Consider the following 27,517-nt stretch of genomic DNA (forward strand, 5'->3'; position numbering starts at 1 on the left):
ATAATAATAATTTTGCGATTGAATTTTTTTAAATCTGCAACCTTTGCGACCTAGCAACTTAAAGATTTTTACAATACGTTATTGGTAATTTTTTAAACAATATAATTTGATAAGCCTGTGGAGGTAAGCATTAACGACACAGAGCTCTCAGTCCTCACTCCTTCTTTATTCGTCTCTCAACAACAACTGAGCATATCGCGCCACAAAACACAGGAACACACTTCCTTTACACTGGGTGTGAGTGGAGCCCTCTAGTGGTCCACCACAAGCCAAAGGAAATGTTCTAGATGAGATTAACAAGAGCACTTTAACAAATACTATTTACTTACTCTATTTTCCAAAGAAAGTGTGAAAAATATATGATAGAAATATGTGATTAAGTTGCACAAGGATGTTTTTCTTGATTCATATCAGAAGACACAAACATGGACTGCAGCTGGTTTTCCACACGCTACACATTGTTGTATATTGACTCATCGCAGTCAGTCTGCACAGAGAAACAAGATTAATTCACTCCCCTTTTCATGCATGCACAAAATGAATGAACTAATGAAGGAAACATTACTTATCCCTACATTGCCATAGACAGGAGGGTTGTTGTACATGTCAGGGCAAGGGATATCGTTACAGCGGTTTTTTCTGGAGAAAGAATGCAAAAGGTAAAGATTAAATCTAGTTGCATATCTTCTTAAATCATATTTAATCATCAGTAAGATTTGTTTGTTTTCAAACAGAAGTGAAGAATTAAAACCTTTTTTGTGGGGCACTATGAGGGAGCTCCACAGGTCTGTCTGACATCATGTTGCTCAGGTTAGTGGTTGTTGTGTCTCTTGATCTCCCCCTGCTGGCAATAAAATGTTTTTAATTAAATGAGAAAGGAAACTGACACTTTTCACAGCCTCTAACCAAAAAGACATAGATATTTTAAATATCTATCTATCGATCTATCGATCTATCGATCGATCGATCTGCACACACACACATACATTCTGGTGTTCATTTGGTTGTAATTATGACTATTATTTCACAAATGATGCAATAATAACAAATGCTTATTTTCAATGATTATGTTCATGACAACTTACCATTTTTTAACAACTCCCAACCCACTTCCTATCAGAATAATCAGAAAAATCACACCTGCTCCAGATGAGATAAGAATATTCTGCATGTTGTCTGTCCAGATAGAAACCATAATGAGTGTTTTTGTCATGTAAAAACAGAGAGATCAGTGCATCTTAAGTCTTTCTTACCATTAACAGGTAAAGAGAGCAAGATGTTGTCATATCCCACCACGTTGTTTGCCAGGCACTGCACACGCCTGAAAGACCCAAAGTCTGTCTGCAGAGTCTCAATAGTAACAGAGCCATTTTTCTCTGCTTTGCTGCTTTGCATGACTCTGTCACCCAAAATAAAATAGACCATGCTGGGAGGCTCGGACTCTACGATACAGTCACACTTTATGATGCCGTTCTCAGAGGAGCACTTTGAGGAAGTCTTGATGTCAGGGGCAGCTTTAAGGACAAGAAATATAATTAGTGGGGATTTATCATATCCTGTTAGCATCACTGGAGAACTTCAGGTGTACAGATTCTCCCTCATTTACATCTGACTTATACTCAACCTTTAAATTAAAGCTTTAAAATCTAAATCAAATCAAAATGTATTCCTATATCACATTTAAAAGCAACAAAGTGTTTTACAATTAATTAAGAACAAGAGAAAACAATAGAAAAAAAATGCATTAACAAACATAAAACAAGCGTGATGCTACTCAAACTAAACTTGAATTAAAAGCCAACACTAAAAAAGTGAGTTTTAAGATACAATTTAAAAAGACTGAATAGACTCTGAAGTACGAATATCATCTGGCAGATTATTCCAGAGTCTAGGCACTGCAACTGCGAAGGCCCGATCTCCTCTATGCTTCAATCGAGATCTTGGCTGTAGTAAGAGCATCTGGCTAGACGATCTCAGTGCTCTTTTGGGGTTATACATGTTGAGGAGTTTGCTTAAATAACTGGGCGCCATATCATTTAACTTTAAAAGTAAGTGAAAGAATCTTAAAATCAACATGATATTAGACAGGGAGCCAGTGTAAATTTGCTAAAACTGGAGTGATATGTTCATACATTCTAACACTAAAAGACGTGCAGCAGCATTTTGGTCTACCTGCAAGCAATGGAGAAATGAGTGTTGAAGACCCAAATAGAGAGAATTGCAGTAGTCCAGTCCAGAGGTGATGAAGGCATGAAAAGGTTTTTCTAGGTCTTTTGGAGGAAGATAAGGCTTTGCTCTGGCAATTTCACATAACTGATAAAAACGGGTTTTCACCCGTTTTCACCCGAATTTGATTATCTGCACTGGTAGAATTATCTGCTATTAGTATAAACTGATACAGTATACTTACATTTTACTTGAAGTATCTTAGATGTTTCCAGGTGCAGCCCTCGATGGTATGTTACTCTGCATTTTAAAGGCTTGTTGTGATCAGAGCGGTTTGGGCGAAAGGTCAGAGTAGATGTTGAATTCCACTGGCCTTCATGAAGCTGCTGTGTTTGATTTTGCTGTTCTCCAAAGTGACTCCAGATGAAAGAAGGTGGATATGTGGGGCAGGAGTGAAACACGGAGCAGGATGCAGACACATTCTCACCCTCCTTTACTTCCTCTTGCACAGATAAATCAGGTTGACCTGTGTTAACAAAAAAGATTATAGTCATAAACCAAATGCAGTTGTGAAGGTAAGTGTACTGTATTGGAAATACAAATGCACTTAAACAGTATAGCTGCTGATGTTGTGTTTTATGCAGCTATCAATTTTGATCAAGTGAATTGATTTGATAAGTATTTAACTGTAAAAAGTAAAATAGATTAAAAACAGTGACTGGGCATAGGGATTATTTAATGGAGAGATATTTCCTATTTTATTGCAAACAAAACAGTGAAAACATCCGTTGGATATTACTGATGTTATCTTTTCACAAATATAGTTATGCTAATATTCACAACATGCTTACAATAATTTTTAAAATAAATTATTTTACATACTGACTGAAATAGAGACTTTGTTATTTTTGTAGGAGTACTGGTCATAGCCTTTAATTTCAATCCGGAAATATAAAGGCCCCACATCACTTTGTTGAAGATCATCAATCATCAGAGAACAGTTCTTCTTGCTGAGGTCTCCCAGCAGCTTTGTCCTATTCCGAAACTGACCCGGAGTTTGAGATGCATCAGAATGATAGACGACTTGATCATTGTCATTGTACCAGATCCCTGTAAAGCTTGTGGTATTGGTTTTTGGATCTGGGTAGTTATAAGAGCAGGGGATCACCACACATGATCCAAGGAGACCTTTCACTGAGGATGACACAGCAGCAGTCCAAGATGAAGCTTCAGGTTGAGTCACTGCAATAAATTTGAGAGCAAAATGTGATGAAGAAACAAACAAAAACAGGGTAAACAATGAGAGGAAGACAATGCACAGGACAAAATCTTAATAATGAAATTTTTTTCCTCAGCTAAATAAGATAAAAAAAACAAAACAAAACACATACTGTTTAACTCTGTATATTTTAAGAATTTATACATTATACAGAACACACATACCTTTGGAGCAAATGCACATGGACAACAAAAGCCACTGTAGAGCATTCATCTCTTCACTTCAGCAAATAAAGTGATAAAGCTGCTGTTTTTTCTCTTTGTAAAAATATGACATGATAGTTTCTGTTCTTCTTTTGACACAGTACATTTAAGTCAGACCTTCCCAAAGTGTGGGGCCCGCCCCCCAGGGGGGGTGCAGAGCCATTGCAGGGGGGGCACGGTATGAAAAGGGGGGGGGAAGAAAAAACAAAACGCTTGGACACTGCTAGCACAGGGCGCCCACAGAAATGCAAAGCAGGAGATGAAGCATCGCTGAATATGTTTTCAAACCAACTTCATTCTAAGCCAAAGACTAGAAAATATGGCGAAGCATATCTTCCCTTTGGCTTCACCTGGACAAGTGCCAAGGTAGGTCTCCCCTGCAGGATTGGTTTTCCCTGCGTCGGGAGCACGCACTGGGCTCTCCAAATCACGGACAAACAGTATCCTACAGTTGTTTATGTTTTTAAGCCCATTTTGCACAGAGAGGCATTTTTTGAAAAATGCATTGATAGCAATGTTGAATATTATTACACACATACAGTAAAATAATTACACCGTGACGCCTCTGCCTTTCTAAATGGAGGGACAGTAACTGCGTGTGTATATGTTAGTGTGTAAAACTTGAAGACAGTAAGATTAACAGTATTTTGTCTCTACCTGCCATTCTGTAATTCATCTCATGTAAACCATAACGTGGCGCACAGCGTGACGTGAAAAAGGCACATACCTTTGACGTTGCGTGACCAACTCTGTATTCCTCGTCCACACGTAAACAGAAAAAAAGGAGTTTTAAAAAATCTGCGTTTTCGGTGATTCGAAACGCCGTTTACGTGTGGAAGAAACAGCTGCGTTTTCAAAAATACCCGTGTAGGTGTGGACGTAGCGTAATAGAGTTAGTAGTTTACTTTCTTACTACCTGTAATTTATTGCAGATTACTTGTATTTGCTTAATTGTTTACTAAATGTTTGAGGTGTGAAAGAAACCGCAATGGAGCAAAATATGGGTGTGTGTGGTTGGAGGATGTGTTTGTGCGTGTGCGTGCATGCGTGAGAAGGGGGGGGGGTGCGAACATTTTTCTTGTAAAACAAAGGGGGCCTAGCAAAAAAAGTTTGGGAACCACTGATTTAAGTCAAACACAAAATCTAACCTTTCTTTCATATATTGTATGTCTGTGAAAGGTCTCAGTGATCCAGGTCATCTTAGTCTAAGTCTACATAGAATAGGAAGAAATAATTAGCAGAAGACAAGTTTTTACTAAAGGTGTCTTTACTAAAGGAAAGTAATAGAGAAAGCAAAAAGATATTTCTGTACGATGCTGTATTTTGTGTTGTGGATCTTACCGAGGGCGGCCTCAATGGTAATGTCACGGTCTGGCTGGCAGACCGTGGGGATGTGGGGAAAGGAGGACCCAAAACGCAGACTCTGCGATGCAAACAGTGCTCTTTATTCACAGTGAAAAACTGTAAACACAATAACTCCCCGTTGCTCCCTTGAACCCCGTGTGCGTGCTTCCCTCCGACGTCTGTGCTCGTGCTCCCCGCTGTTGTGTTTCCGCACACCCCGTGCGTGCTGCCTTTCTGGACCACTCTTCCTCCTGCAGGGAAACCATAGAGGCAGCCGTCAACACTAACCCTCGGCGGGCATATACGAACAACACAGACATATGCTGACACACTAACTTGGTACGATAACTCAATGATCCCGCGCCGGTGGGAGCTCCAACACTCTCCTAAGTAGCTCCCCCGACGAGCCCTGATCACCAACAGGTGTGGCATGAACTTCAGGTGTGGCCAGTCCTTCGCAGGGCCACACCCATCAGGCCTGCAGGTGGCTGTGCTCCATCCTCCAGCCACACCCGCAGACATACACACGTATACACCCACACCCTGCCTATACATACGAGTGGGACACAGACTAACACAGCATTGTGGAGAAAACACACATCACCAAATAATAATAATACTAACAACAATAACAACAGTCAAAACTGGTCACGGACCCCCGAGTCCTCCAGAGCCGGGTCCGTGACAGGTAAAGTGCAGACAAGAACCCTGGAGGAGGTCCTTAACTACAGGAATCTGAGTAAAACCTTTCTGTAGAGCTGATTAGAATTCAGCTTCAAGTCAATGGTACTTTCAACTGTTCTGTTAAAATGTTTAGATTCTTGTTTAAGCCCTGTTCGTTGTTTACTTATTTTTATTTGAGTACTAAATTTGTCTTCAGCTCATTTGTTTCTTAAACAGCAGAAGTAGCTGCTGTGGATGCGTAAAAAACCCTCACACGTCTTGTAGTCCCATTTCTCCTTTTGTCTGAGTTTTAAATTACCAAGACGATGTTAAACCAATTACATTTATGTGTTATTCACTAGACCATACACAACTGCAAAAGAAATTTGCACATTCATTTCAGAATAGGAAAAAGTGACACAGCTCACGAGTTTTGTACAGACAGTATTTAATCACGAGTGAAATTGTTTGTTTAAACTTAAGATGAAGAATCAAAACCTTTTTGTTGGGGCATAACGAGGGAGCTCCACAGGTCTCTCTGCTTTCATGGTGCCCAAGTCTGATGTTGGCGTCTCCCCTGATCGCCCCCTGCTGGCAGAAAACAATAAAATAAATAAGAACATGAGAAAGACAGCTGTCAGTTTTGGTAACCTCTTAAGTAGAGCCACATTTGGCTGCTATATTTGGATGGGCAAACAAAAATAAATGAATTTCAGATGCAAGCTCTGAGATAAGTTTTTTTGTACATGTTGGGTGACAAAAATAAGCATCATTACAATGATCTCATGGAACATAGCAGCCTATGATGGTCTGAACTGAAAGAGCAGCAGCAGCAGTTTCAGGAGTCAATGTGTGCATGTTTCATTTATAGAGAGATTATATTTTGAACATTTTTATTTTTTATTTTTGTCAACATACTTCTCATGAGTAATGCTACTGAAGTAAAAGCACAATGAATCAGTGGATTTTGTTTTTATTAAAAAGAAGAAGAACACAATTAGCCTGTTTTTTTTTCTCTCTTCCCCAACTAAACATGAAGAGAGAGGAAGAGGGGTGTGTGTTTGTGATTTAGGATAATCTGTTTTTAAAGGAACATTTTTAAATACCACAGTTGTCTTTGATACTAGTTGTTAATGTTGCTATGCTGCTCATTTAACAGTCTTTCTATAAATGAAAATAACAAAGAATTCAACACCATAACACACATCTAAAGGAAAAGTTTATCCTCACAGCAGCAGCTTCTCTCTGTGCTGATACTCAGAAAAGATGCAAATAACATCTGAGATAGATTTCACTAAAGTATTGACTGTTATAACTCACCAAAGTAGAAGTAAGAAATGAATGTGTGTGACTTCTTCTTTCAAGCTACAGGATTGTGTCTGTGTTTTATTTGTAGCTCTGACTTCATAGTTAATCAGCTCTGTACTTTCCAAGAGACATGGTGCTCTGCTTCTTACTCTGAATACTTTTTTTTTAACTCCTGTGTTATGTGCTGCTTTTTCTATTAACTGAATAACAAAGGACATAGGCAATATACCTTGTTTAGGTGGTCTGGCTGTCAAAGCCTCAAAAAAATGTCTGTTATTGTGTAGATTTTTTTTCCAACCACCATTTCAGAAATACAAATATTTTTTATTTTTTTTGCCTGTCCCGTTTGGCTCTTTTGCCATCAGAATTATTGTCTAAAGGCAAACAAAGATGCCCAACGGATTTACTTTACCAAATTGACCATCCCAGCCTTGCCGTAATGGTCCATTTGATTCACCTTTTATTGTTTCTTTTATTTTCACTTACTGAATACGGGACAGACTTGACTGGGGGAAAGAAGGGGAGAAAGAAAGAGGGAAAGAGAAACAGCTGAGAAGAGGGACGGGGGAGAAGGGCAAAAGACAAAAACCAACAGAACGGGCAGAGAAAAAAAAATGCATATATCAATCACCTGGATCACCTGCTGAGAAAGAAAAAAGAAAACAAGCAGAAGAGAACAAGAGTAATAGAATAAACAACATCACAATGATATATGGGAATATGACAGTAAATACTAAATATTAAACATTATTGTGCAGCACATAAGATCAACAGAACACAGTGTGCTTTGAGGTAGGAGCCAAAAAGGGTGTAGTTTGTGGGTGTGATCACCCGTGTGTACACCTGTGAGCATGGACGCGCTTGTTTTTTGTTTTTTTGTTTTTTAAAAGGTTCCTTCATGTAATCATCTGCTAGAGGGTGTGGGGGGGCCACAGCCCCGTCCTCCAGGGTATGAAGCAGGTATGGAGGAGATCAAAACTCCAGACATCCAGAGGCCCCCAGAACACAAGAGACCAAGGAAGACCAACATAGGGGCAGCCGCGCCACTGTCCCAGAAAGAGCTGAGGAGAGTCCCAGATGAGGGCTCACTCAGCAGCCGCGGAGCAGAAGCCAGGGGGAGTTGCAGTGACGTGCCCGTGAGCTCCGTCGGCAGCCAGCCGTGCCTGAGAGGCCGGGGGCACCCCACCTCCGAAGTGGCCCGAGCGAGCCCCAGGCTCCAGGCCCCGATAAGCGGCCGCCAAGGAGTGAGCCGGTGTGTACCTGGACGCCCATCCCCGGACACAAAGAACCACCAACGCACCGATGTCTGAGGGAGTCCGCCACTGGCAGGGGAAGTGGTGGTAGGGGGAGATAGGCCTCCAAACCTTGGAGGGCCTGAGATGTCCCCAGAGAGGTGACGCCTGACACCCAAACTGACATATAGACACAGAAATACAGGCACACACATATACAAACATCCATTCCCACCCTCATGCTCTCATATGCACTTACTCCACACACCAACGTGGAGACAGACATAAAGAGACGCTGTACACACAATCACACTCCCCAAGCGTACTCTACAAACCGGGTCTAGGTACCCTTGCCCCTGGAGGGGGGAACTGCAAATACAAATACAAATATTTTCTAAAACTCACCATTTTCTAACAACTCCCACTCCAGTGGCTATCAGAATAATCAGAAAAATCACACCTGCTCCAGAGGCTATGAAAATATTCTGCATGTTGTCTGTTCAAAAAGAAGGCATATTGAATATTTTTTGTTTTGCCATGTAATTATAAACTACAGGAATCTGAGTAAAACGTTTCTGTAGAGCTGATTGGAATTCAGCTTCAAGTCAATGGCACTTTTAACTGTTCTGTTAAAATGTTTAGATTCTTGTTTAAGCCCTGTTCGTTGTTTACTTTTATTTGAGTACTAAATTTGTCTTCAGCTCATTTGTTTCTTAAACAGCAGAAGTAGCTGCTGTGGATGCGTAAAAAACCCTCACATGTCTTGTAGTCCCATTTCTCCTTTTGTCTGAGTTTTAAATTACCAAGACGATGTTAAACCAATTAAAATTATGTGTTATTCACTAGACCATACACAACTGCGAAAGAAATTTGCACATTCATTTCAGAATAGAAAAAAGTGACACAGCTCACAGTTTCAGTTCCTCTCCAGTGTTTATAGTGAGAGAAACAGTTCGTGTATGAGCTCTGTCCTGGTTCACATGTGCCTCCTAAATGTCTCTCTACTTATTGAGCCATCCCTTGACTTTTTGTCAGATAATTAAAGTGACAAAAATTTGTGTTCAGGCTCAATATCTATTGTTCTTGAAAGTTAAAATATCAGTGAATCAAAATCAAATCTCTTGTTCTTTTTCAGTGCACCTGACCTTTAGTGTGGGTCAGCCAGTTGCAGCTTTTTGCCTCAGTCACAAACTTCTGCATTAACATTTAGCTATACCTTGTCAGCCCTTTCCAGACCTTTTTCCCCTCACCACATCCTGACTTTCCTTTCCAAGTGATATTGTGAATATGTGTTAATATGGTGCTACGGCTAATTGTAGCCACATCTGTCACTGCAGCCATCTTCCTCTGCTTGTCCACCACCACTATGTCCGGTTGGTTAGCCAACACCAGTTGGTCTGTTTGTATCTGGCCACAGGATATTAGCTCGTTCATTTTCAACCACCCTAGGGGGCTTTTCTTGTTTTGCCTTAGGGACTTCCAGGTCATACTCAGCACAGATGTGTCTGTATACTATGCTGGCCACTTGTTTATGGCGTTCCATGTATGACTCGCCTGCCAGCATCTTGCACACTGCTGTTATGTGCTGGATTGTCTCAGGGGCATCTTTACACAGCCTGCACCTGGTGTGGTAGACCCCAACTCCTCTATTTCTTGTGCTTAGAGATTGTTCCTGTGCTGCCATGACTGGTATGTCTGTGCTGTCTTTCAGTCCAGGAACCGGCAGGACTTCTGGATGTCAGCCAATTCTTATATCTGTCTGTAGTACATACCATGCAAGGGCCTGTCCTTCCGTAGTGGTTCCTCCTCTTGCTCCTCTTTCTTTGGTTTCTGCTGCCTGAAATATTCACTAAGCATGTGATTGGTTGTGACCATCCTCCCGATAGATATATAGATATGTAGATGAATATGTATGTATAACTATGTATCTACTGTATATCTCTTGTGTCTCTGCTGAAATTTCCAATGGTGGACTTCTGAGATCCAATCTTCTTAACTGCTCATCTCAAAGGTTATTTCATGTCTTCATTTTATGTTACTTTACTTAGATTTGTCCTTAGCACATTTTCACAAGAATATTTATTTTACCATTTGTTATTTATTGTACTCCCTTTTAAACCAGTTGTAGTAACATTTTGTCTTTAAAACTGTTTGTCTATCAGACTTTACTCAATACGTTTATTAAATCATAGACATTTTTAAAGTAGACATTCAGAGATCAGAGTGCCACACACAGTACATACGCTTCGTCATATTTCCCGTCTTAGCTTTCAGGAGACTTTCGTTTGGCTCATTATCTCCGTCTCTCTCCACCTTTCTTTTCGTCACCGTTAAATATTTTTTCCATTTTTCTTGCAGGTTTGTTTACGACACTTCATATCTCCTGCTCTGTGTGTGTGTTCGTGCATGCTTGGTGCCAAAAACCCTGCCACCTACTGTAGTAGACCTGCAATTACAGTTTATTCTAGGGGAAAAGAAGCATGTTCCGCGGGGTCACAGATGGCGCGCCCCACTATTTGAGAAGGACTGCCTGAATCTACTGGTCAGGTTAAACAGATTCATATTTACTTAGTTATATTCTGATCAGTAGAAGCATAATTAACTATCAGCAAAATTTGATTCTTTGTTTGAGCATTACAACACTTAATGCTATTTCTCTCATTCAAAATCATCTATAATGATGGGCATGAATGAATTTGTGACACAGCCTCTTCTCAGTCCCAGGTGTGAATATAAAAGCTGGATCGTGTCTACACACAAAATCCAGACATTAGACCAGACATGTTCACTACTCCAACCACATTTCTCAGTAAAAATATTGATCAGGCTTATATTTTTGATTTTTCTTGTGGTTTTTGACTAAGATTAAAGATCTTAATCTACCATTAGGATATATGGAAAAATAATAAATGAGAATGGTTCTGTTTCAGCCTTCAGATCAACTTTTATACATGGGTGGGGCGACTTCAAGCATGACCCCATATCGCACAACAATTTATATTAGGCCTGCACTTTTGCAGAACAGTTTTCAAAGTCTGAAAGGTTTTGAGGGAAAAAAACTAAACATTTTGGTTTTTTGGTTCACTCGCTGTTTTGAAATTTGCATGAACAAAATAAAAAAATTTAAAAAAATAAAAAAGTGAAAAGAAAAGAAAAAAAGAAATTGTGTTTCAAAACCAAAAAAGAACAAGAACAAAAGCAAATTAACAAGAAACTCAAAATCCTGGGTCCAAGACCCAGGAGACCCAGGAACCATTACTTTTAGTTCCAATCAGGCTATCTTCAAAGTAGCCAAATGTTTCAAGTCTATTATCAAATGTGCCCCATTTTATACACAAACATTGAAATTAGGCACACGGTTCTGAAAATACAAAGTCATGTATCAACATCATGACTCCAAACTGCTACACTCTCCACTGGTCTCACTCAAATAATATAAATCAGGCAAATGATATAGTTCAGGCAAATCTCTGAATACACGGCTGCCTTTCCCAAGACAGCCTCAAGAATGAAGGAGGAGATACCAGAAGACAGGCTGTTACACAAAGAAAGCTAGGCAGGCCATAAAAGTAATACCAGCAGGACTGGCATCTCTTCCTTTCTATTCCACTTGGGCATATTTATGATTAAGTTATTAGAAACAGGCTCCAAAACGGTGGCATGAAGGCCCCACATCCTTTAGCGGAACCTGTGCTGACAGACCAGCATTATCCACCTTAACTGGTTTTTGATAACCCATGACACAAATAATAAAAGACATGATTGAACTCAAATAATGAACAAAATAGTTATTGACTTAGCTAACTTAATAATTCATCTTAAGGGTAAATAATTCATAGCACATTACTGTCAGACACTATGCTGCAATAATAACTCAGAATTATTATTATTAGTTATTATTAAAAATGATCTATTTCTTATATTTTGTTACATAAGAAATTATTTAGGGCAGCACTGTGGTGGAGTGGCTGGCGCTGTTGCCTCACAGCAAGAAGGTCCTGAGTCTCCACCACCTGACCGGGCCTTTCTATGTGGAGGTTGCATGTTCTCCCTGTGTTTGCATGGGTTCTCTCTGGGTACTTTGGCTTCCTCTCACAGTCCAAAGACATGCAGTTAGTGGGGTTGGTCTAAATTACCCGTGAATGTGAGTACGAATGGTTGCCTGACTCTATGTGTTAGGCCCCTCCCCCCCCCCCCCTTTTTAAAATTACACTCATTTATATAATGAGTTAAATAAAAATCAAAGCTTAAATATGTTTAGTAACCAGACAACTTTGGTATTATTAGAGTACTTTATTGGTAATAATTCAAAGCACATCATTTAATAACCAGTAAAGAAATCCTCTGAGAGCAACAAGCACAAAGATTAGTATTTACTTAATTGTGTTTTAGAAAGAAAATGACAGATGACAGAAATAAACAATTAATATTTCAAATTGTTTAAGGTTTTTCTTTTTTCTTGACTCATATAACAACATGGACTGAAGCTGATCTTCCACACGCTACACATTGTTGTATATTGACTCATCGCAGTCAGTCTAGACAGAGAAACAAGATTAATTCACTCACTTTGTTTATGCATGCACATTATGAATGAATTATTGAAAAAAAAATCATTACTTGTCCCTACATTGCCATAGAGATGATCATTGGCATAAATGTCAGAACAAGACATATCCTTCCTGTCCTCTTTCCTGCAGAAAGAATGCAAAAACATTAAATCAAGTTACACATCTTCTTAAATCATATTTAATCACGAGTGAGATTGTTTGTTTAAACTTAAGATGAAGAATCAAAACCTTTTTGTTGGGGCATAACGAGGGAGCTCCACAGGTCTCTCTGCTTTCATGGTGCCCAAGTCTGATGTTGGCGTCTCCCCTGATCGCCCCCTGCTGGCAGAAAACAATAAAATAAATAAGAACATGAGAAAGACAGCTGTCAGTTTTGGTAACCTCTTAAGTAGAGCCACATTTGGCTGCTATATTTGGATGGGCAAACAAAAATAAATGAATTTCAGATGCAAGCTCTGAGATAAGTTTTTTTGTACATGTTGGGTGACAAAAATAAGCATCATTACAATGATCTCATGGAACATAGCAGCCTATGATGGTCTGAACTGAAAGAGCAGCAGCAGCAGTTTCAGGAGTCAATGTGTGCATGTTTCATTTATAGAGAGATTATATTTTGAACATTTTTATTTTTTATTTTTGTCAACATACTTCTCATGAGTAATGCTACTGAAGTAAAAGCACAATGAATCAGTGGATTTTGTTTTTATTAAAAAGAAGAAGAACACAATTAGCCTGTTTTTTTTTCTCTCTTCCCCAACTAAACATGAAGAGAGAGGAAGAGGGGTGTGTGTTTGTGATTTAGGATAATCTGTTTTTAAAGGAACATTTTTAAATACCACAGTTGTCTTTGATACTAGTTGTTAATGTTGCTATGCTGCTCATTTAACAGTCTTTCTATAAATGAAAATAACAAAGAATTCAACACCATAACACACATCTAAAGGAAAAGTTTATCCTCACAGCAGCAGCTTCTCTCTGTGCTGATACTCAGAAAAGATGCAAATAACATCTGAGATAGATTTCACTAAAGTATTGACTGTTATAACTCACCAAAGTAGAAGTAAGAAATGAATGTGTGTGACTTCTTCTTTCAAGCTACAGGATTGTGTCTGTGTTTTATTTGTAGCTCTGACTTCATAGTTAATCAGCTCTGTACTTTCCAAGAGACATGGTGCTCTGCTTCTTACTCTGAATACTTTTTTTTAACTCCTGTGTTATGTGCTGCTTTTTCTATTAACTGAATAACAAAGGACATAGGCAATATACCTTGTTTAGGTGGTCTGGCTGTCAAAGCCTCAAAAAAATGTCTGTTATTGTGTAGATTTTTTTTCCAACCACCATTTCAGAAATACAAATATTTTTTATTTTTTTTGCCTGTCCCGTTTGGCTCTTTTGCCATCAGAATTATTGTCTAAAGGCAAACAAAGATGCCCAACGGATTTACTTTACCAAATTGACCATCCCAGCCTTGCCGTAATGGTCCATTTGATTCACCTTTTATTGTTTCTTTTATTTTCACTTACTGAATACGGGACAGACTTGACTGGGGGAAAGAAGGGGAGAAAGAAAGAGGGAAAGAGAAACAGCTGAGAAGAGGGACGGGGGAGAAGGGCAAAAGACAAAAACCAACAGAACGGGCAGAGAAAAAAAAATGCATATATCAATCACCTGGATCACCTGCTGAGAAAGAAAAAAGAAAACAAGCAGAAGAGAACAAGAGTAATAGAATAAACAACATCACAATGATATATGGGAATATGACAGTAAATACTAAATATTAAACATTATTGTGCAGCATATAAGATCGACAGAACACAGTGTGCTTTGAGGTAGGAGCCAAAAAGGGTGTAGTTTGTGGGTGTGATCACCCGTGTGTACACCTGTGAGCATGGACGCGCTTGTTTTTTTTTTTTTTTTTTTTTAAAAAGGTTCCTTCATGTAATCATCTGCTAGAGGGTGTGGGGGGGCCACAGCCCCGTCCTCCAGGGTATGAAGCAGGTATGGAGGAGATCAAAACTCCAGACATCCAGAGGCCCCCAGAACACAAGAGACCAAGGAAGACCAACATAGGGGCAGCCGCGCCACTGTCCCAGAAAGAGCTGAGGAGAGTCCCAGATGAGGGCTCACTCAGCAGCCGCGGAGCAGAAGCCAGGGGGAGTTGCAGTGACGTGCCCGTGAGCTCCGTCGGCAGCCAGCTGTGCCTGAGAGGCCGGGGGCACCCCACCTCCGAAGTGGCCCGAGCGAGCCCCAGGCTCCAGGCCCCGATAAGCGGCCGCCAAGGAGTGAGCCGGTGTGTACCTGGACGCCCATCCCCGGACACAAAGAACCACCAACGCACCGATGTCTGAGGGAGTCCGCCACTGGCAGGGGAAGTGGTGGTAGGGGGAGATAGGCCTCCAAACCTTGGAGGGCCTGAGATGTCCCCAGAGAGGTGACGCCTGACACCCAAACTGACATATAGACACAGACATACAGGCACACACAGATACAAACATCCATTCCCACCCTCATGCTCTCATATGCACTTACTCCACACACCAACGTGGAGACAGACATAAAGAGACGCTGTACACACAATCACACTCCCCAAGCGTACTCTACAAACCGGGTCTAGGTACCCTTGCCCCTGGAGGGGGGAACTGCAAATACAAATACAAATATTTTCTAAAACTCACCATTTTCTAACAACTCCCACTCCAGTGGCTATCAGAATAATCAGAAAAATCACACCTGCTCCAGAGGCTATGAAAATATTCTGCATGTTGTCTGTTCAAAAAGAAGGCATATTGAATATTTTTTGTTTTGCCATGTAAATATAAAGTGATAATAATTAATGCTTGAGATTCTTGAGATTGAAATTTTTTTCTTACCAGTAGCAGGTAACAAGAATGTGAGGTTAGCATTTCCCAGTGTGTTGTTTGCCAGGCAGTGAACAAACTTAAAGGACCCAAAGTATGTCTGCAGAGTTCCAGTAGTAACAGAGCCAACTGTCTCTATGCTGGTGCTTTGCAGGACTCTGTCACCAAGAACAAAATGGACCATGCTGGGAGGCCTGGACTCCACGATGCACTCACACTTTACCACATCATCCTCTGAGAAACACTTAGAGGAAGTCCTAATATCAGGGGGATCTGTAAGGACAATAGAGAGCTATAATTAGGAGATAAAAGATAGTTGTGCATTTATTATATACATTATATGGATAAAAGTAGCTGCTCAGCAATCTAAATTTATGCCATGTTGCCATGATGTAAGCAGAAGTTTTGAACTTTGGAGTTATTGAGTCAGATGACTCAATAACACTATGCGCCTCAGTACTTGGTGACACTGCTTTGTAACTTTATGTTAATTTTGAAATTTCTTCCTCCTAGATATTCCAAAAACTGGCTTCTCAAAACAGTAACATCCTATTACAGTACCACACTCAAGTTAAACGATCTCTCGAGAACGACCCATTCTTTCACAAATGCTTGTAAAGGCAGACTGTACGGCTGGGTGACTGATTTTATGCACCAGTGGCAACGGGACTGAAAACACCTGAATTTAAGGATTAATAGGTGTCAATAAAGTTTATCTTTGACTCACATGAAAATCTATTTTGTTGTTATATTTCTTCCATTTTGTACTCACATAACACATTGAGCTTCATGGTGCTTGATCTGTCTTGTCCTTCCTCATTGACAGCAGTGCAGTACACGGACTCTATTGAATGTCTGGAGACATTTGACATTGTGTAGGTTTGTCCCTTATTCAGCAGAGCACCAGTTTCACTGTGCCACTCATAGCTGCTGACAGGGTTAGCATCACTGGAGCACTTCAGGTGTGCAGTCTCTCCCTCATTCACTGACTGGTACTCAACCTTCACATTCACTGGAGCATCTGCATAGAAATATTAATCCTATTATGTTACTGTGCAGCATGTTATCTTATTTTACATACTGTCAGGTCAAGGTTGAGCTTATTTCAACATTCTGACATGACGGTGGCACCAAATGAAAAAGTTCAGGAAGTCGATGAAAGTCACCAATATTTTGGAGATGATGAATATACTGACAAAATATCAAAGCAGTCAATCCAGTAGTTGTTAAGACTAAATCGACTTTCAGTCAGTGAGTCATTGTCATACCACTAGACTGACGTCGCTGTTCATTAAACAAACAAACAAAAAATAAATAAATAAGAGAGAAAAACGAATTTATAAATAATTCATAAAAACATTTTAAAAAGGATGCATATAGAAAGGCATAGAATTTACAGTTCTTTTTGGCACAAGCTCATTCAGTGCAATTATCAGGCAACTGAAAGATGACTTATCGTGTCAGCAAGCAGAGGTTTTGGCAGTTTGCAGGTCTGTAGCATTTTGGGTGTGTGTTAACCCAGCGGTCCCCAACCCCTGGGCCTCGGACCGGTACCGGTCTGTGAGTTGTTTGGTACCGGGCCGCGAGAGTTGAGGCTCAGGTGTGAAATGTATAGTTTTCAGGGTTTTTATCGGTTTTCAGTGTTATTTTGTTATCGTTTTTATCGTTTACTCGGTTTTCCTTGGTCTTTTCACGTGTGTTATGAATAAATTTTCTTTTTTTCGGTACCGGTACTAGTTTTATTTTGTTGTATTTATGCGCGACACCTTAAAGGCCGGTCCATGAAAATATTGTCAGGCATAAACCGGTCCGTGGCGCAAAAAAGGTTGGGGACCGCTGTGTTAACCACAACACAAAGGAAGAAATACATTAGCAGCTAAATTAGATAAGTGGTTGTTTTTGCCCATCATTCTGAAATGGATCATAAGGCCATTTCCAAATAAGTTTCTCATTCTGCAGTGTGAAAGCTTATTCTCACTGTAGGAAACATTCAAGAAAGTTTGCAGTCTTTCCAGGAGTTGATGTCCCAACAAATTCACCCCAAAGTCAAACTACAATGCTAAAAAAAACAAACTAGTAATAAAAATGCAGTGTTAAAAAAAAAAATGAATAAATCAAAAAACCCACCAAAAATCTGGGCAGCATGACTGCAGTCATTCACTCAACCATGAACTCCTCAGTATATCAAAGTATTCTAGAGTCAAACATGAGGCTACAGCTTGTTTGCAGCTTGGTCTTAACTAGTTAATAATCCCAAGGACATTACCTACCAAAGAATGACTGACAAAGAAAAGAATCAAGGTTTTGCAGTTGCCTCGTCAAAATTTAGATCTCAGATTTAAATTGTGTGGTGACAATTTAAAAGAGAGCTGTGCATAAAGAAGTGTCCACAAACCTCAATGAAATGAAGCAACCTTCTAAAGATGTGAAAGATTTCAAAATGATGTGAGAAACGGCTACTTACTTTACAAGTCATTGTAGCCAAAGGTGGTTGTACATGCTACTGGGTTTTGCTTAGTTTTCAAATTACTTTGGAGTTTTGTGTAAGTGTTCTTTAACATGATTGCACATACAGTGGCATGCAAAAGTTTGTGCAACCTTGTTAATAGTCAATATTTCCCTGTATTAATCGTTGGTTGTTACAATAAAAAAAAAATGTCAGTTAAATATATCATATAGGAGACACACACAGTGATATTTCAGAAGTGAAATGAAGTTTATTGGATTTACAGAAATTGTGCAATAATTGTTTAAACAAAATCAGGCAGTTGCATAAATGTGGGCACTGTTGTCATGTTATTGATTCCAAAACCTTTAGAACTAATTATTGGAACTCAAATTGGCTTGGTAAGCTCAGTGACCCCCGACCCTACATACACAGGTGAATCCATTAATGAGAAAGAGTATTTAAGGGGGTCAATTGTAAGCTTCCCTCCTCTTTCAATTTTCATTGAAGAGTAGCAACATGGGGTCTCAAAACAACTCTCAAATGATCTGAAGACAAAGATTGTTCACCATCATGGTTTAGGGGAAGGATACAGAAAGCTGTCTCAGAGATTTAAGCTGTCTGTTTCCACAGTTAGGAACATATTGAGAAAATGGAAGACCACAGGCTCAGTTCAAGTTAAGGCTCGAAGTGGCAGACCAAGACAAATCTCAGAAAGACAGAAACGACGAATGGTGAGAACAGTCAGAGTCAACCCAAAGACCAGCACCAAAGACCTACAACATCATCTTGCAGCAGATGGAGTCACTGTGCATCGTTCAACCATTTGCCACACTTTACACAAGAAGATGCTGTATGCGAGAGTGATGCAGAGGAAGCCTTTTCCCTGCCCACAGCACAAACAGAGCCGCTTGAGGTATGCTAAAGCACATTCGGACTTCATTATTCATTCTGGAATAAGGTGCTCTGGACTGAAGAAACTAAAATGTAGTTATTTGGGCATACCAAGGGGCGTTATGCATGGAGGAAAAAGAACACAGCATTCCAAGAAAAACACCTTCTACCTACAGTAAAATATGGTGGTGGTTCCATCATGCTGTGGGGCTGTGTGGCCAGTGCAGGGACTGGGAATCTTGTCAAAGTTGAGGGACACATGGATTCCACTCAGTATCAGCAGATTCTGGAGACCAATGTCCAGGAATCAGTGACAAAACTGAAGCTGCGCCGGGGCTGGATCTTTCAACAAGACAACAACCCGAAACACTGCTCAAAATCCACTAAGACATTCATGCAGAGGAACAAGTACAACGTTCTGGAATGGCCATCTCAGTCCCCAGACCTGTATATTATAGAAAATCTGTGGTGTGAGTTAGAGAGAGCTGTCCATGCTCGGAAGCCATCAAACATGAATGAACTAGAGACGTTTTGTAAAGAGGAGTGGTCCAAAATACCTTCAAACACAATCCAGACTCTTGTTGGATCCTACAGGAAGCGTTTAGAGGCTGTAATTTCTGCAAAAGGCGGATCTACTAAATATTGATTTCATTTCTTTTTTTTTTTGTGGTGCCCAAATTTATGCACCTTCCTGATTTTGTTTAAACAATTACTGCACACTTTCTGTAAATCCAATAAACTTCATTTCACTTCTCAAGTACCACTGTGTGTGTCTCCTATATGATACATTTAACTGACATTTTTTTTTATTGTAACAACCAACGATTTATACAGGAAAATGACTACTAACAAGGTTGCCCAAACTTTTGCATCCCACTGTACAACATTTTTCTCCTAAAAATGAGCACTCTGTGCTTTTTTTTACTGTTAGTCATATGAAGTAATTGACATACACAAATCAATTGGCACTTTGTTCTATGCCAGCTTGTAATAAATATATATTTAAAGATAAACAGTTTCACATTCTGTGTAAAAAAATAAAATAAAATAAAAAAATAAAAAATAAAATATGAGTAACAAATTAAACTGTAAAAGTTTTAACTTGTTCTGCTTAGTTTTTGTTTTGAATGTAATTCTCAATATTTATGTTTCTTTTCCCTAATTTCTTTCTAATTCTAACAACTGCAAACACATGTAACAAAGCAACCATGCCTAGTGTCGGAACACCCTTAATTTTCATTATGTTGGTTTGTGCTTTCTTAGCCTGGTTTGTTGCAATTTCACTCGTGGGTTTTACGATTTCTATAGTCTTCTCTTTATAACTATAAAGACCATTGTATTCTAGATTTTTTAAAAGTGATCATTTTTACAATATTTATAAGATTTTCTTTCATCTACATGTATTTGTCAGTGCACACTTACATTTTACTTTAAGGGTCTTGGATGTTACCCGCTGCTTTCCACCGTGGTATGTAACACTGCATTGTAAAGGTTTGTTGTGATCAGAGTGGTTTGAGCGAAAGGTCAAAGTAGATGTTGCATTCCACTGGCCATTTTGAAGCTTCTGTGTTTGATCATGCTGCTCTCCAGAGTGACTCCAGTGGAAAGAAGGTGGATATGTGGGGCAGGAGTGAAACACAGAGCAGGATGCAGACACAGTTTGACCCTCCTTTACCTCCTCTTGCACAGAGAAATCAGTGGGATTTGGTTCATCTGTGTTAACAAGAAAGATCAAGATGATTTTAAGACCCAAACTAACTGTGATTTTTTTTGCAAATCCAAAGACTAATCCAATTGTTGAATTTCCAAATACCATAATGCGTAGAACTAATATAGGAAACAGATTAAGGTGAGGAGAAGGGAATAAGAGAAAAAACAAAGCAAAACACCATTCTTATAAAAATCTAACAATATGATAATGTGGACTTCACTTTACTATGATTTGACTTTATGCTGTGTGGCAGGTAAGCCAGGACCCAGCAATGAAAGACCAAATAGTAAACTAAAGAAGCAGCTTTATTGCTGTACGGAAAAAAAACTCAAAAATTCTAACACTAAGCTAAGGAACAAAACACAGAACTCTAAAACACAGAGAGATGCATACAACAGTGGGAAATGGGAAACTGAGGACATAAATATACACAACAGGGTAACGAGAGGATGGGTAGCAGGTGGAAATACAGCTGACACTAATTAGGAATCAACGAGGAATATTCCAATAACACTATTTAGTCCGGAAACATAGAAATAACGAACCAGTACCATAACACTTTCCACATGAGTGGATAATTTGAGTGTAACTGTATAGGCCCTGTATGCTTCAGGAAAAACTGAACAGGATGGAGGTGGACCCCTGCCTGGTGGCTTGGATCTCCGACTACCTCACCGACAGACCACAGTACGTCAGGCTGAAGGACATCACGTCTGACACAGTGGTCAGCAGCACAGGAGCACCACAGGGAACTGTGCTGTCCCCTCTTCTCTTCACCCTGTACACCTCTGACTTCTGCTACAACTCTGAATTATGCCATATTCAGAAGTTTGCAGATGACACGGCCATCATGGGGTGTATCTGGGATGATCAGGAAGAGGAGTACAGAAGTCTGGTGAGGAACTTTGTCGCATGGAGTCACACAAACCACCTGCAACTCAACACCTCAAAGACTAAGGAACTGGTTGTGGACTTCGGGAGGTCCAGAGAAGGTCCACTGCCAGTTCAGATAGAGGGGGAGGAGGTGGAGGTGGTCAACAAGTACAAGTACCTCGGGCTGTGGGTGGACAATAAACTGGACTGGTCATGCAACACAGAGCACCTGTATAAAAAAGCCCAAAGCCGACTGTACTTCCTCAGGAGGCTGAGGTCTTTTAACATCTGCAGGAAGCTCCTGAGGATGTTTTACCAGTCAGTGGTTGCTGGAGTACTTTTCTATGCTGTGGTGTGCTGGGGGAGCAGCACAGCAAAGAGGGACTCATCCAGGCTGGAGAAACTGATCAGGAGGGCTAGCTCTGTGGTCGGCATGAAGCTGGACACTCTGGTGACAGTGGCAGAGAAAAGGACATTAAAGAAACTGATGGACATTATGGACAATGCTGGGCATCCTCTGCACACGGCCATAAACAATCAGAAGAGTCTGTTCAGTGACAGGTTGCTTCTCCCCAAGACAAGAACTAACAGACTTAAAAACTCCTTTGTCCCACACGCCATCAGACTGTTTAACTCCTCTCTGGAGGGGAGAGGGAGGGGAAACAGGAGGACAAAGGAGGGGGGAACAACTAAGCTGCAGTGCCTCTGCACCTCACTGTACAATACCTTGTGCAATACTTTTTGTAAATAGTCAACAGTGCAATAGACTCAATACTTGAAATGTGCAATTCACTTGTATTTTTATTTTTTATTCCTATTTATTCTATTTATCCCCTTTGTATATTTTATTTATATTTGTCTCTGTATTTATATGTGTGTGTGTGTGTGTGTGTGTGTGTGTATATATATATATATATATATATATATATAACAGTTCTGTAACTGTAACTTCGGTCGTTGCTGTGCTTTTTTTGGAAGTCGAATTTCCCAGAGGAACCCACCCGAGGGATTAATAAAGTTCTATCTTATCTTATCTTATCTTATCTTATCTTATCTTAGCATTCATTCAGTTAACTTACCGATCACTGAAACAGAGATTTTGTTCTTTGAGTAGGAAAATACGGTATAAGCTTCCATTATAATCCTGAAATGAAAGGTCCCTTCATCTCTTCTTGTAAGTTTATCAATCATCAGAGAACAATTCTTCTTGCTGAGGTCTCCCAGCAGCTTTGTCCGACTCCAAAACTGAGCTGGAGTTTGAGATGCATCAGAATGACAGATGACTTGATTATCATTATTATACCAAATCCCCGTGAAGGTCTGGGGGCTTTTTTGTGGTTCTGGGTAGTTATAAGAGCAGGGGATCACCACACATGAGCCAAGGAGACCTTTCACTGAGGATGGCACAGCAGCGGTCCAAGATGAAGCTTCTGTTGGAGTAACTGTAATAAATTTGAGAGTAAATTATGATGAAACAAAACAAATAAATAAGACTACCAACATAAGAAGGACAATGTAAATGTGTGTGAAAATAAAGAAAAGATCATGTAATACCGACATTATGTGTTACACAAAGATGTATGAAAATGTGAGAATTAAATTTTTCAGCTATACTTTATTCCAACCTGGCTGGAGCCTACAAAGCCACACCCCTCCCCCACATTGGACAATCGGACCATCTCTCCCTGTTCCTCACACCTCGGTATTCACCACTCATCCAACGTGTGAAACCTGCTGTGAGGACAATTAAAGTGTGGCCAGAGGGGACAGACGCAGTGCTCCAGGACAGATTTAAAAACACAGACTGGAATATGTTCACCCACACAGACCTGGACCAGTACGCCTCATCTGTACTGGATTACATCTCCAAAACCACAGACAGTGTCACCACCCAGAAACGGATCACCATGTACCCCAACCAGAAGCCTTGGATGAACCGGGATGTTCGTCTCCTCCTGAAGGCCCGCAACACTGCCTTTAGGTCAGGAGATGCACACGCCTACAGTACAGCCAGGGCTAATCTAAAGAAGGGCATCAAAAAAGCCAAACACCATTACAAAAAGAAGGTAGAAGAACACTTCTCCAACTCCAACCCCGGACGCATGTGGCAAGGACTCCAGACCATCACAGACTACAGGACCACCAAACCCTCCCCCGCATCCTCTGATGTCTCCTTCCTCAACGAGCTCAACAACTTTTATGCTCGTTTTGAGCGAGGGAACCCCACAACCACAACCAAAGCAGACATGACGCCAGACCACCAACCTATGACTCTCTCCCCCACCGATGTAGGAGCGGTGCTGAGCAGGATCAATGTCCACAAGGCTGCAGGCCCTGATGGCATCCCCGGGCGTGTTCTCAGAGCGTGTTCTGGGGAGCTTGCAGGAGTGCTCACAGACATATTCAATCTGTCCTTGGCCCACGCTGTGGTACCGGCCTGCTTCAAATCCACCTCCATCGTCCCGATACCCAAAAACTCCAACCCATCTTGCCTCAATGACTACCGCCCAGTAGCACTCACCCCCATCATCACTAAGTGCTTAGAGCGACTGGTCCTAGCACACTTCAAATCCTGTCTCCCCCCCACCCTGGACCCCCACCAATTCGCATACCGCCGGAACAGGAGCACAGAGGATGCAGTCTCCATCGCAATGCACTCTGTCCTCTCACACCTGGACAACAACAACACCTACGCCAGAATGCTGTTTATAGACTTCAGTTCAGCATTCAATACAATCCACCCCTCACAACTCATCAGGAAACTGACAGACCTGGGTATCAGTTCCCTCATCTGCAAATGGTTACTGGACTTCCTGACCAACCGCCCCCAACATGTCCGGCTGGATAACCGCTGCTCATCTACCATCACAATGAACACCGGTGTACCACAAGGCTGTGTGATGAGCCCTTTCCTCTACTCCCTCTTCACCCACGACTGCAGACCTGCTGATGGTTCCAACACCATCATTAAGTTTGCAGATGACACCACGGTGATTGGCCTCATCAGTGACAACGATGAGGCCGCCTACAGGGAGGAGGTGGATCGTCTGGCTGAGTGGTGCGACAGAAACAACCTGCTGCTTAACACCGAGAAGACCAAGGAGCTCATCGTGGACTACAGGAGGAATGCTGACCCACATCCACCCATCCACATTAAGGGGACGGCTGTGGAGCGTGTGAGCAGCTTCAAGTTCCTGGGAGTCCACATCTCCGAGGATCTCACCTGGACGACCAACTGCTCCAAGCTGGTCAAGAAGGCTCACCAGCGCCTCTTCTTCTTGAGGACTCTGAGGAAGAACCACCTGTCCTCAGACATCCTGGTGAACTTCTATCGCTGCACCATCGAGAGCATCCTGACCAACTGTATAACAGTCTGGTACGGGAACTGCTCTGCCTCGGACCGGAAGGCGTTGCAGAGGGTCGTGAAAACTGCCCAGCGCATCGCCGGAGCACCACTTCCTGCCATAAAAGACATCTACAGGAAGCGGTGTCTGAAAAGGGCTGGGAAAATCATCAAAGACCCCAGTCACCCATCACATGGACTCTTCACCCTCCTGCCCTCTGGGAGGCGCCACAGGAGCCTCCGGACTAAGACCACCAGGTACCGGAACAGCTTCTTCCCCACAGCTGTCAGACTCCTGAACTCTGCCTCCTGACATCTGACCCACGTTAACTCATGGACTGAACATACACACCCCCACAATGGACAACTGTACCCTCAAACACAATAATAACATGGACTGAACCACCACTCACAACCACTAGCACTTTATATAGCCTCTGTAGAAACTATCTACACCCTCACTTATCTTAACTGCACTACTGTATAGCTCTGTGTAAATAATCATTCTGTACATTCGATAATCTTTAATCCTACAACTTGCATAGTTCCCATTTCTGTATAGCTGTATATCCCAGATTCTGTAAAGTTATTTATTTCATTTCATATTCTGTATAGTTTTTCATATTTATATCCTGTTCATATCCTGTACATAGCTTGTACTCACTACAGCCTGTACATACTTATAGTTATAGAATATTCACAACATACTTCATACCGTGTACATTATAACATACCATAATAGACCCATTTCTGTAATATACTCACATATCTATATTATTGCTAATATATATTGTAATATATCTATATCACTAAAGCACTTCTGGATGGATGCAAACTGCATTTCGTTGCCCTGTACCTGTGCATGTGCAATGACAATAAAGTTGAATTCTATTCTATTCTATTCTATTCTAAAGGTCTATACTATCCATACCTTTAATGCAAATGTACATGAAGAACAAAGACCATTGTAAGACCATCTTTTCTTCTCACTGTCACGCCAACAAATACGGTGACAAGGATGTCTGTGTTTTTTTAAATTTCCTTCAGAAACATGTGACATGAAGTTGCCTCTTTACTTTTCACACATTTTGCAACCACTTTATCACACTCATCTTACTTTTTTCTGCATGTTCTGCAAAATAGAGAAGAAAATTAACTTCATCATATCTATTTTTTTCTTTGTTAGGTTTTGTAAATGGTTTGTGCTTGATCACAGCGTGTGGTTTCCTGCTGGTTTTGCCTCCTTATTTACACATCAGTTTGACATGTTCAGAGTGAAATGTGGTTACCCTCTCACGTGCACACAGACACACGCACAGCAGAAAGTCCATTTTGATGGCTCTACATGTTTAAGAGTATGAGTTATTGTAGATATGCATTTTAGCCTTTGCATTTCTTACACTGACCCCGGCCCGTGAAGAAAAAAAAATAAAAATAAAAAAATCGCTGGTCGCCACATATGTGAGCACGAGAGAGGAAGACACCCTCGAAGTTCATCGAAACATTAACTTGATATTTATTCCTCCTTTAAACAAATTATTGTAAAGGAATTTTTATTTTGTTTTTATATGTATCTATTTTTAGTGAAATCAACTTATAAACTTATAATTCTTTTCTTTCTCGACATATTTTAAGTGACCTATATTTGACAAGAGCATAATAAAACTGAAATTCTGTTTATGGTGCGCCACTCCAATATTTTTAGTGGCCTCGCTATGGCCACCCCTATGAAACAACTCTGCACCCATGATTCTATCTATGAAAAAAAATATTTTTGTGTATCTAAAGGAAGAAATTTGCAATTTGTTTGGATTTCAGCTCTATTATATTTCTCATTAAATTAACAGGGACCCGGCTTCTTTGGTATATAGAATGACTACCAAAATAGTAATGGATTATTTTTAATTTGACAGCACTGTTTCACTGTCCAGCTCTGTTTTAGTCAAATGCGATGTCACATGACAGTGCAGCAAGACCTCACTCTTCATTTTGTGGCTTTTCTAAAGTAATGTGGGCAACAACCGGTGAATATAACATTTTAGCTAACGTGCAAAAGTACACTACCTTTACTCTGTGCTTTCTTGTAAAAAAAAGTGTTTATATGGGTACACACGTGTGCAGGTAAACACGAGTTCATCTTTTATTTGGCTACACTGGTTGATGTGTTTGTGTACTTGCTATGGGAAGCAGAGCCAATCCACACCAAATGTTTCGGACTTGTGGCGCTGTGAAGAAGGAAAACTGGTGAAGGTAACTAAATGGTGTTGACAACGCCACCTAGGGAGGGAGTTACACCCCAGGAGAGATTACAATAGCCAGTGTAAGCATCGTAACAATTACAAGTGGCACACAGGCTCGTTATTAACAAACAGAGTCCATTTCACCGATTATTGGACAAAACAAATATAAATAAAGAGCTGCAGAAAAGACAGCAACTTAAGTAACAGGGTTAATTAAGACACTTTATTAACAAACATTACTTAAAAGAAGAGGAGACCACCACTTGGGGAGGCAACCTACACTGAGGAGTTCCCAAGGTTGCAGTCTCTCTGCAATCCTCACTGCCACTTTCACTGCAACTTAAATGGTGCGTTATACTTGGTTCCCGGTGTGTACATTCACAGGC

At 40.6% G+C, this 27,517-nt stretch overlaps 2 protein-coding genes across 3 annotated transcripts; both read right to left on the reverse strand.

Annotated features, from left to right (window-relative positions):
* Nucleotides 1–451: 451 nt before the first annotated feature.
* On the reverse strand, nucleotides 452–10,070 carry LOC146622313 (myelin-associated glycoprotein-like). The gene is made up of 8 exons (XM_085366800.1): nucleotides 9,968–10,070; nucleotides 3,049–3,495; nucleotides 2,411–2,692; nucleotides 1,254–1,514; nucleotides 1,086–1,176; nucleotides 752–844; nucleotides 576–639; nucleotides 452–487 (listed from the first exon to the last, which is right to left on the reverse strand). Exons 1-8 carry the CDS (start codon nucleotides 10,068–10,070, stop codon nucleotides 452–454), a joined length of 1,377 nt encoding a protein of 458 aa, XP_085222926.1.
* A 2,627-nt stretch (nucleotides 10,071–12,697) lies between these two features.
* LOC146622314 (sialic acid-binding Ig-like lectin 14) lies at nucleotides 12,698–25,922 on the reverse strand. 2 transcript variants are annotated; one of them, XM_085365047.1, is made up of 9 exons: nucleotides 25,823–25,922; nucleotides 22,628–22,990; nucleotides 20,387–20,677; nucleotides 16,397–16,645; nucleotides 15,637–15,897; nucleotides 15,442–15,532; nucleotides 12,995–13,087; nucleotides 12,826–12,889; nucleotides 12,698–12,733 (listed from the first exon to the last, which is right to left on the reverse strand). In XM_085365047.1, the coding sequence occupies exons 1-9, from the start codon at nucleotides 25,866–25,868 to the stop codon at nucleotides 12,698–12,700; spliced, it is 1,494 nt and encodes a 497-aa protein (XP_085221173.1). In that variant the 5' UTR covers nucleotides 25,869–25,922. The 2 variants fall into 2 exon arrangements, with proteins under 2 accessions (XP_085221173.1, XP_085221172.1); XM_085365046.1 differs by having other exon boundaries at nucleotides 12,698–12,734; nucleotides 12,821–12,889.
* Between the last annotated feature and the right edge of the window lie 1,595 nt (nucleotides 25,923–27,517).

Source organism: Diplotaxodon limnothrissa, linkage group LG11 (genome assembly GCF_057381915.1).
Source record: "Diplotaxodon limnothrissa isolate DT_005_m linkage group LG11, D_limnothrissa_male_GT1.1, whole genome shotgun sequence".
Classification (NCBI taxonomy): Eukaryota; Metazoa; Chordata; class Actinopteri; order Cichliformes; family Cichlidae; genus Diplotaxodon; species Diplotaxodon limnothrissa.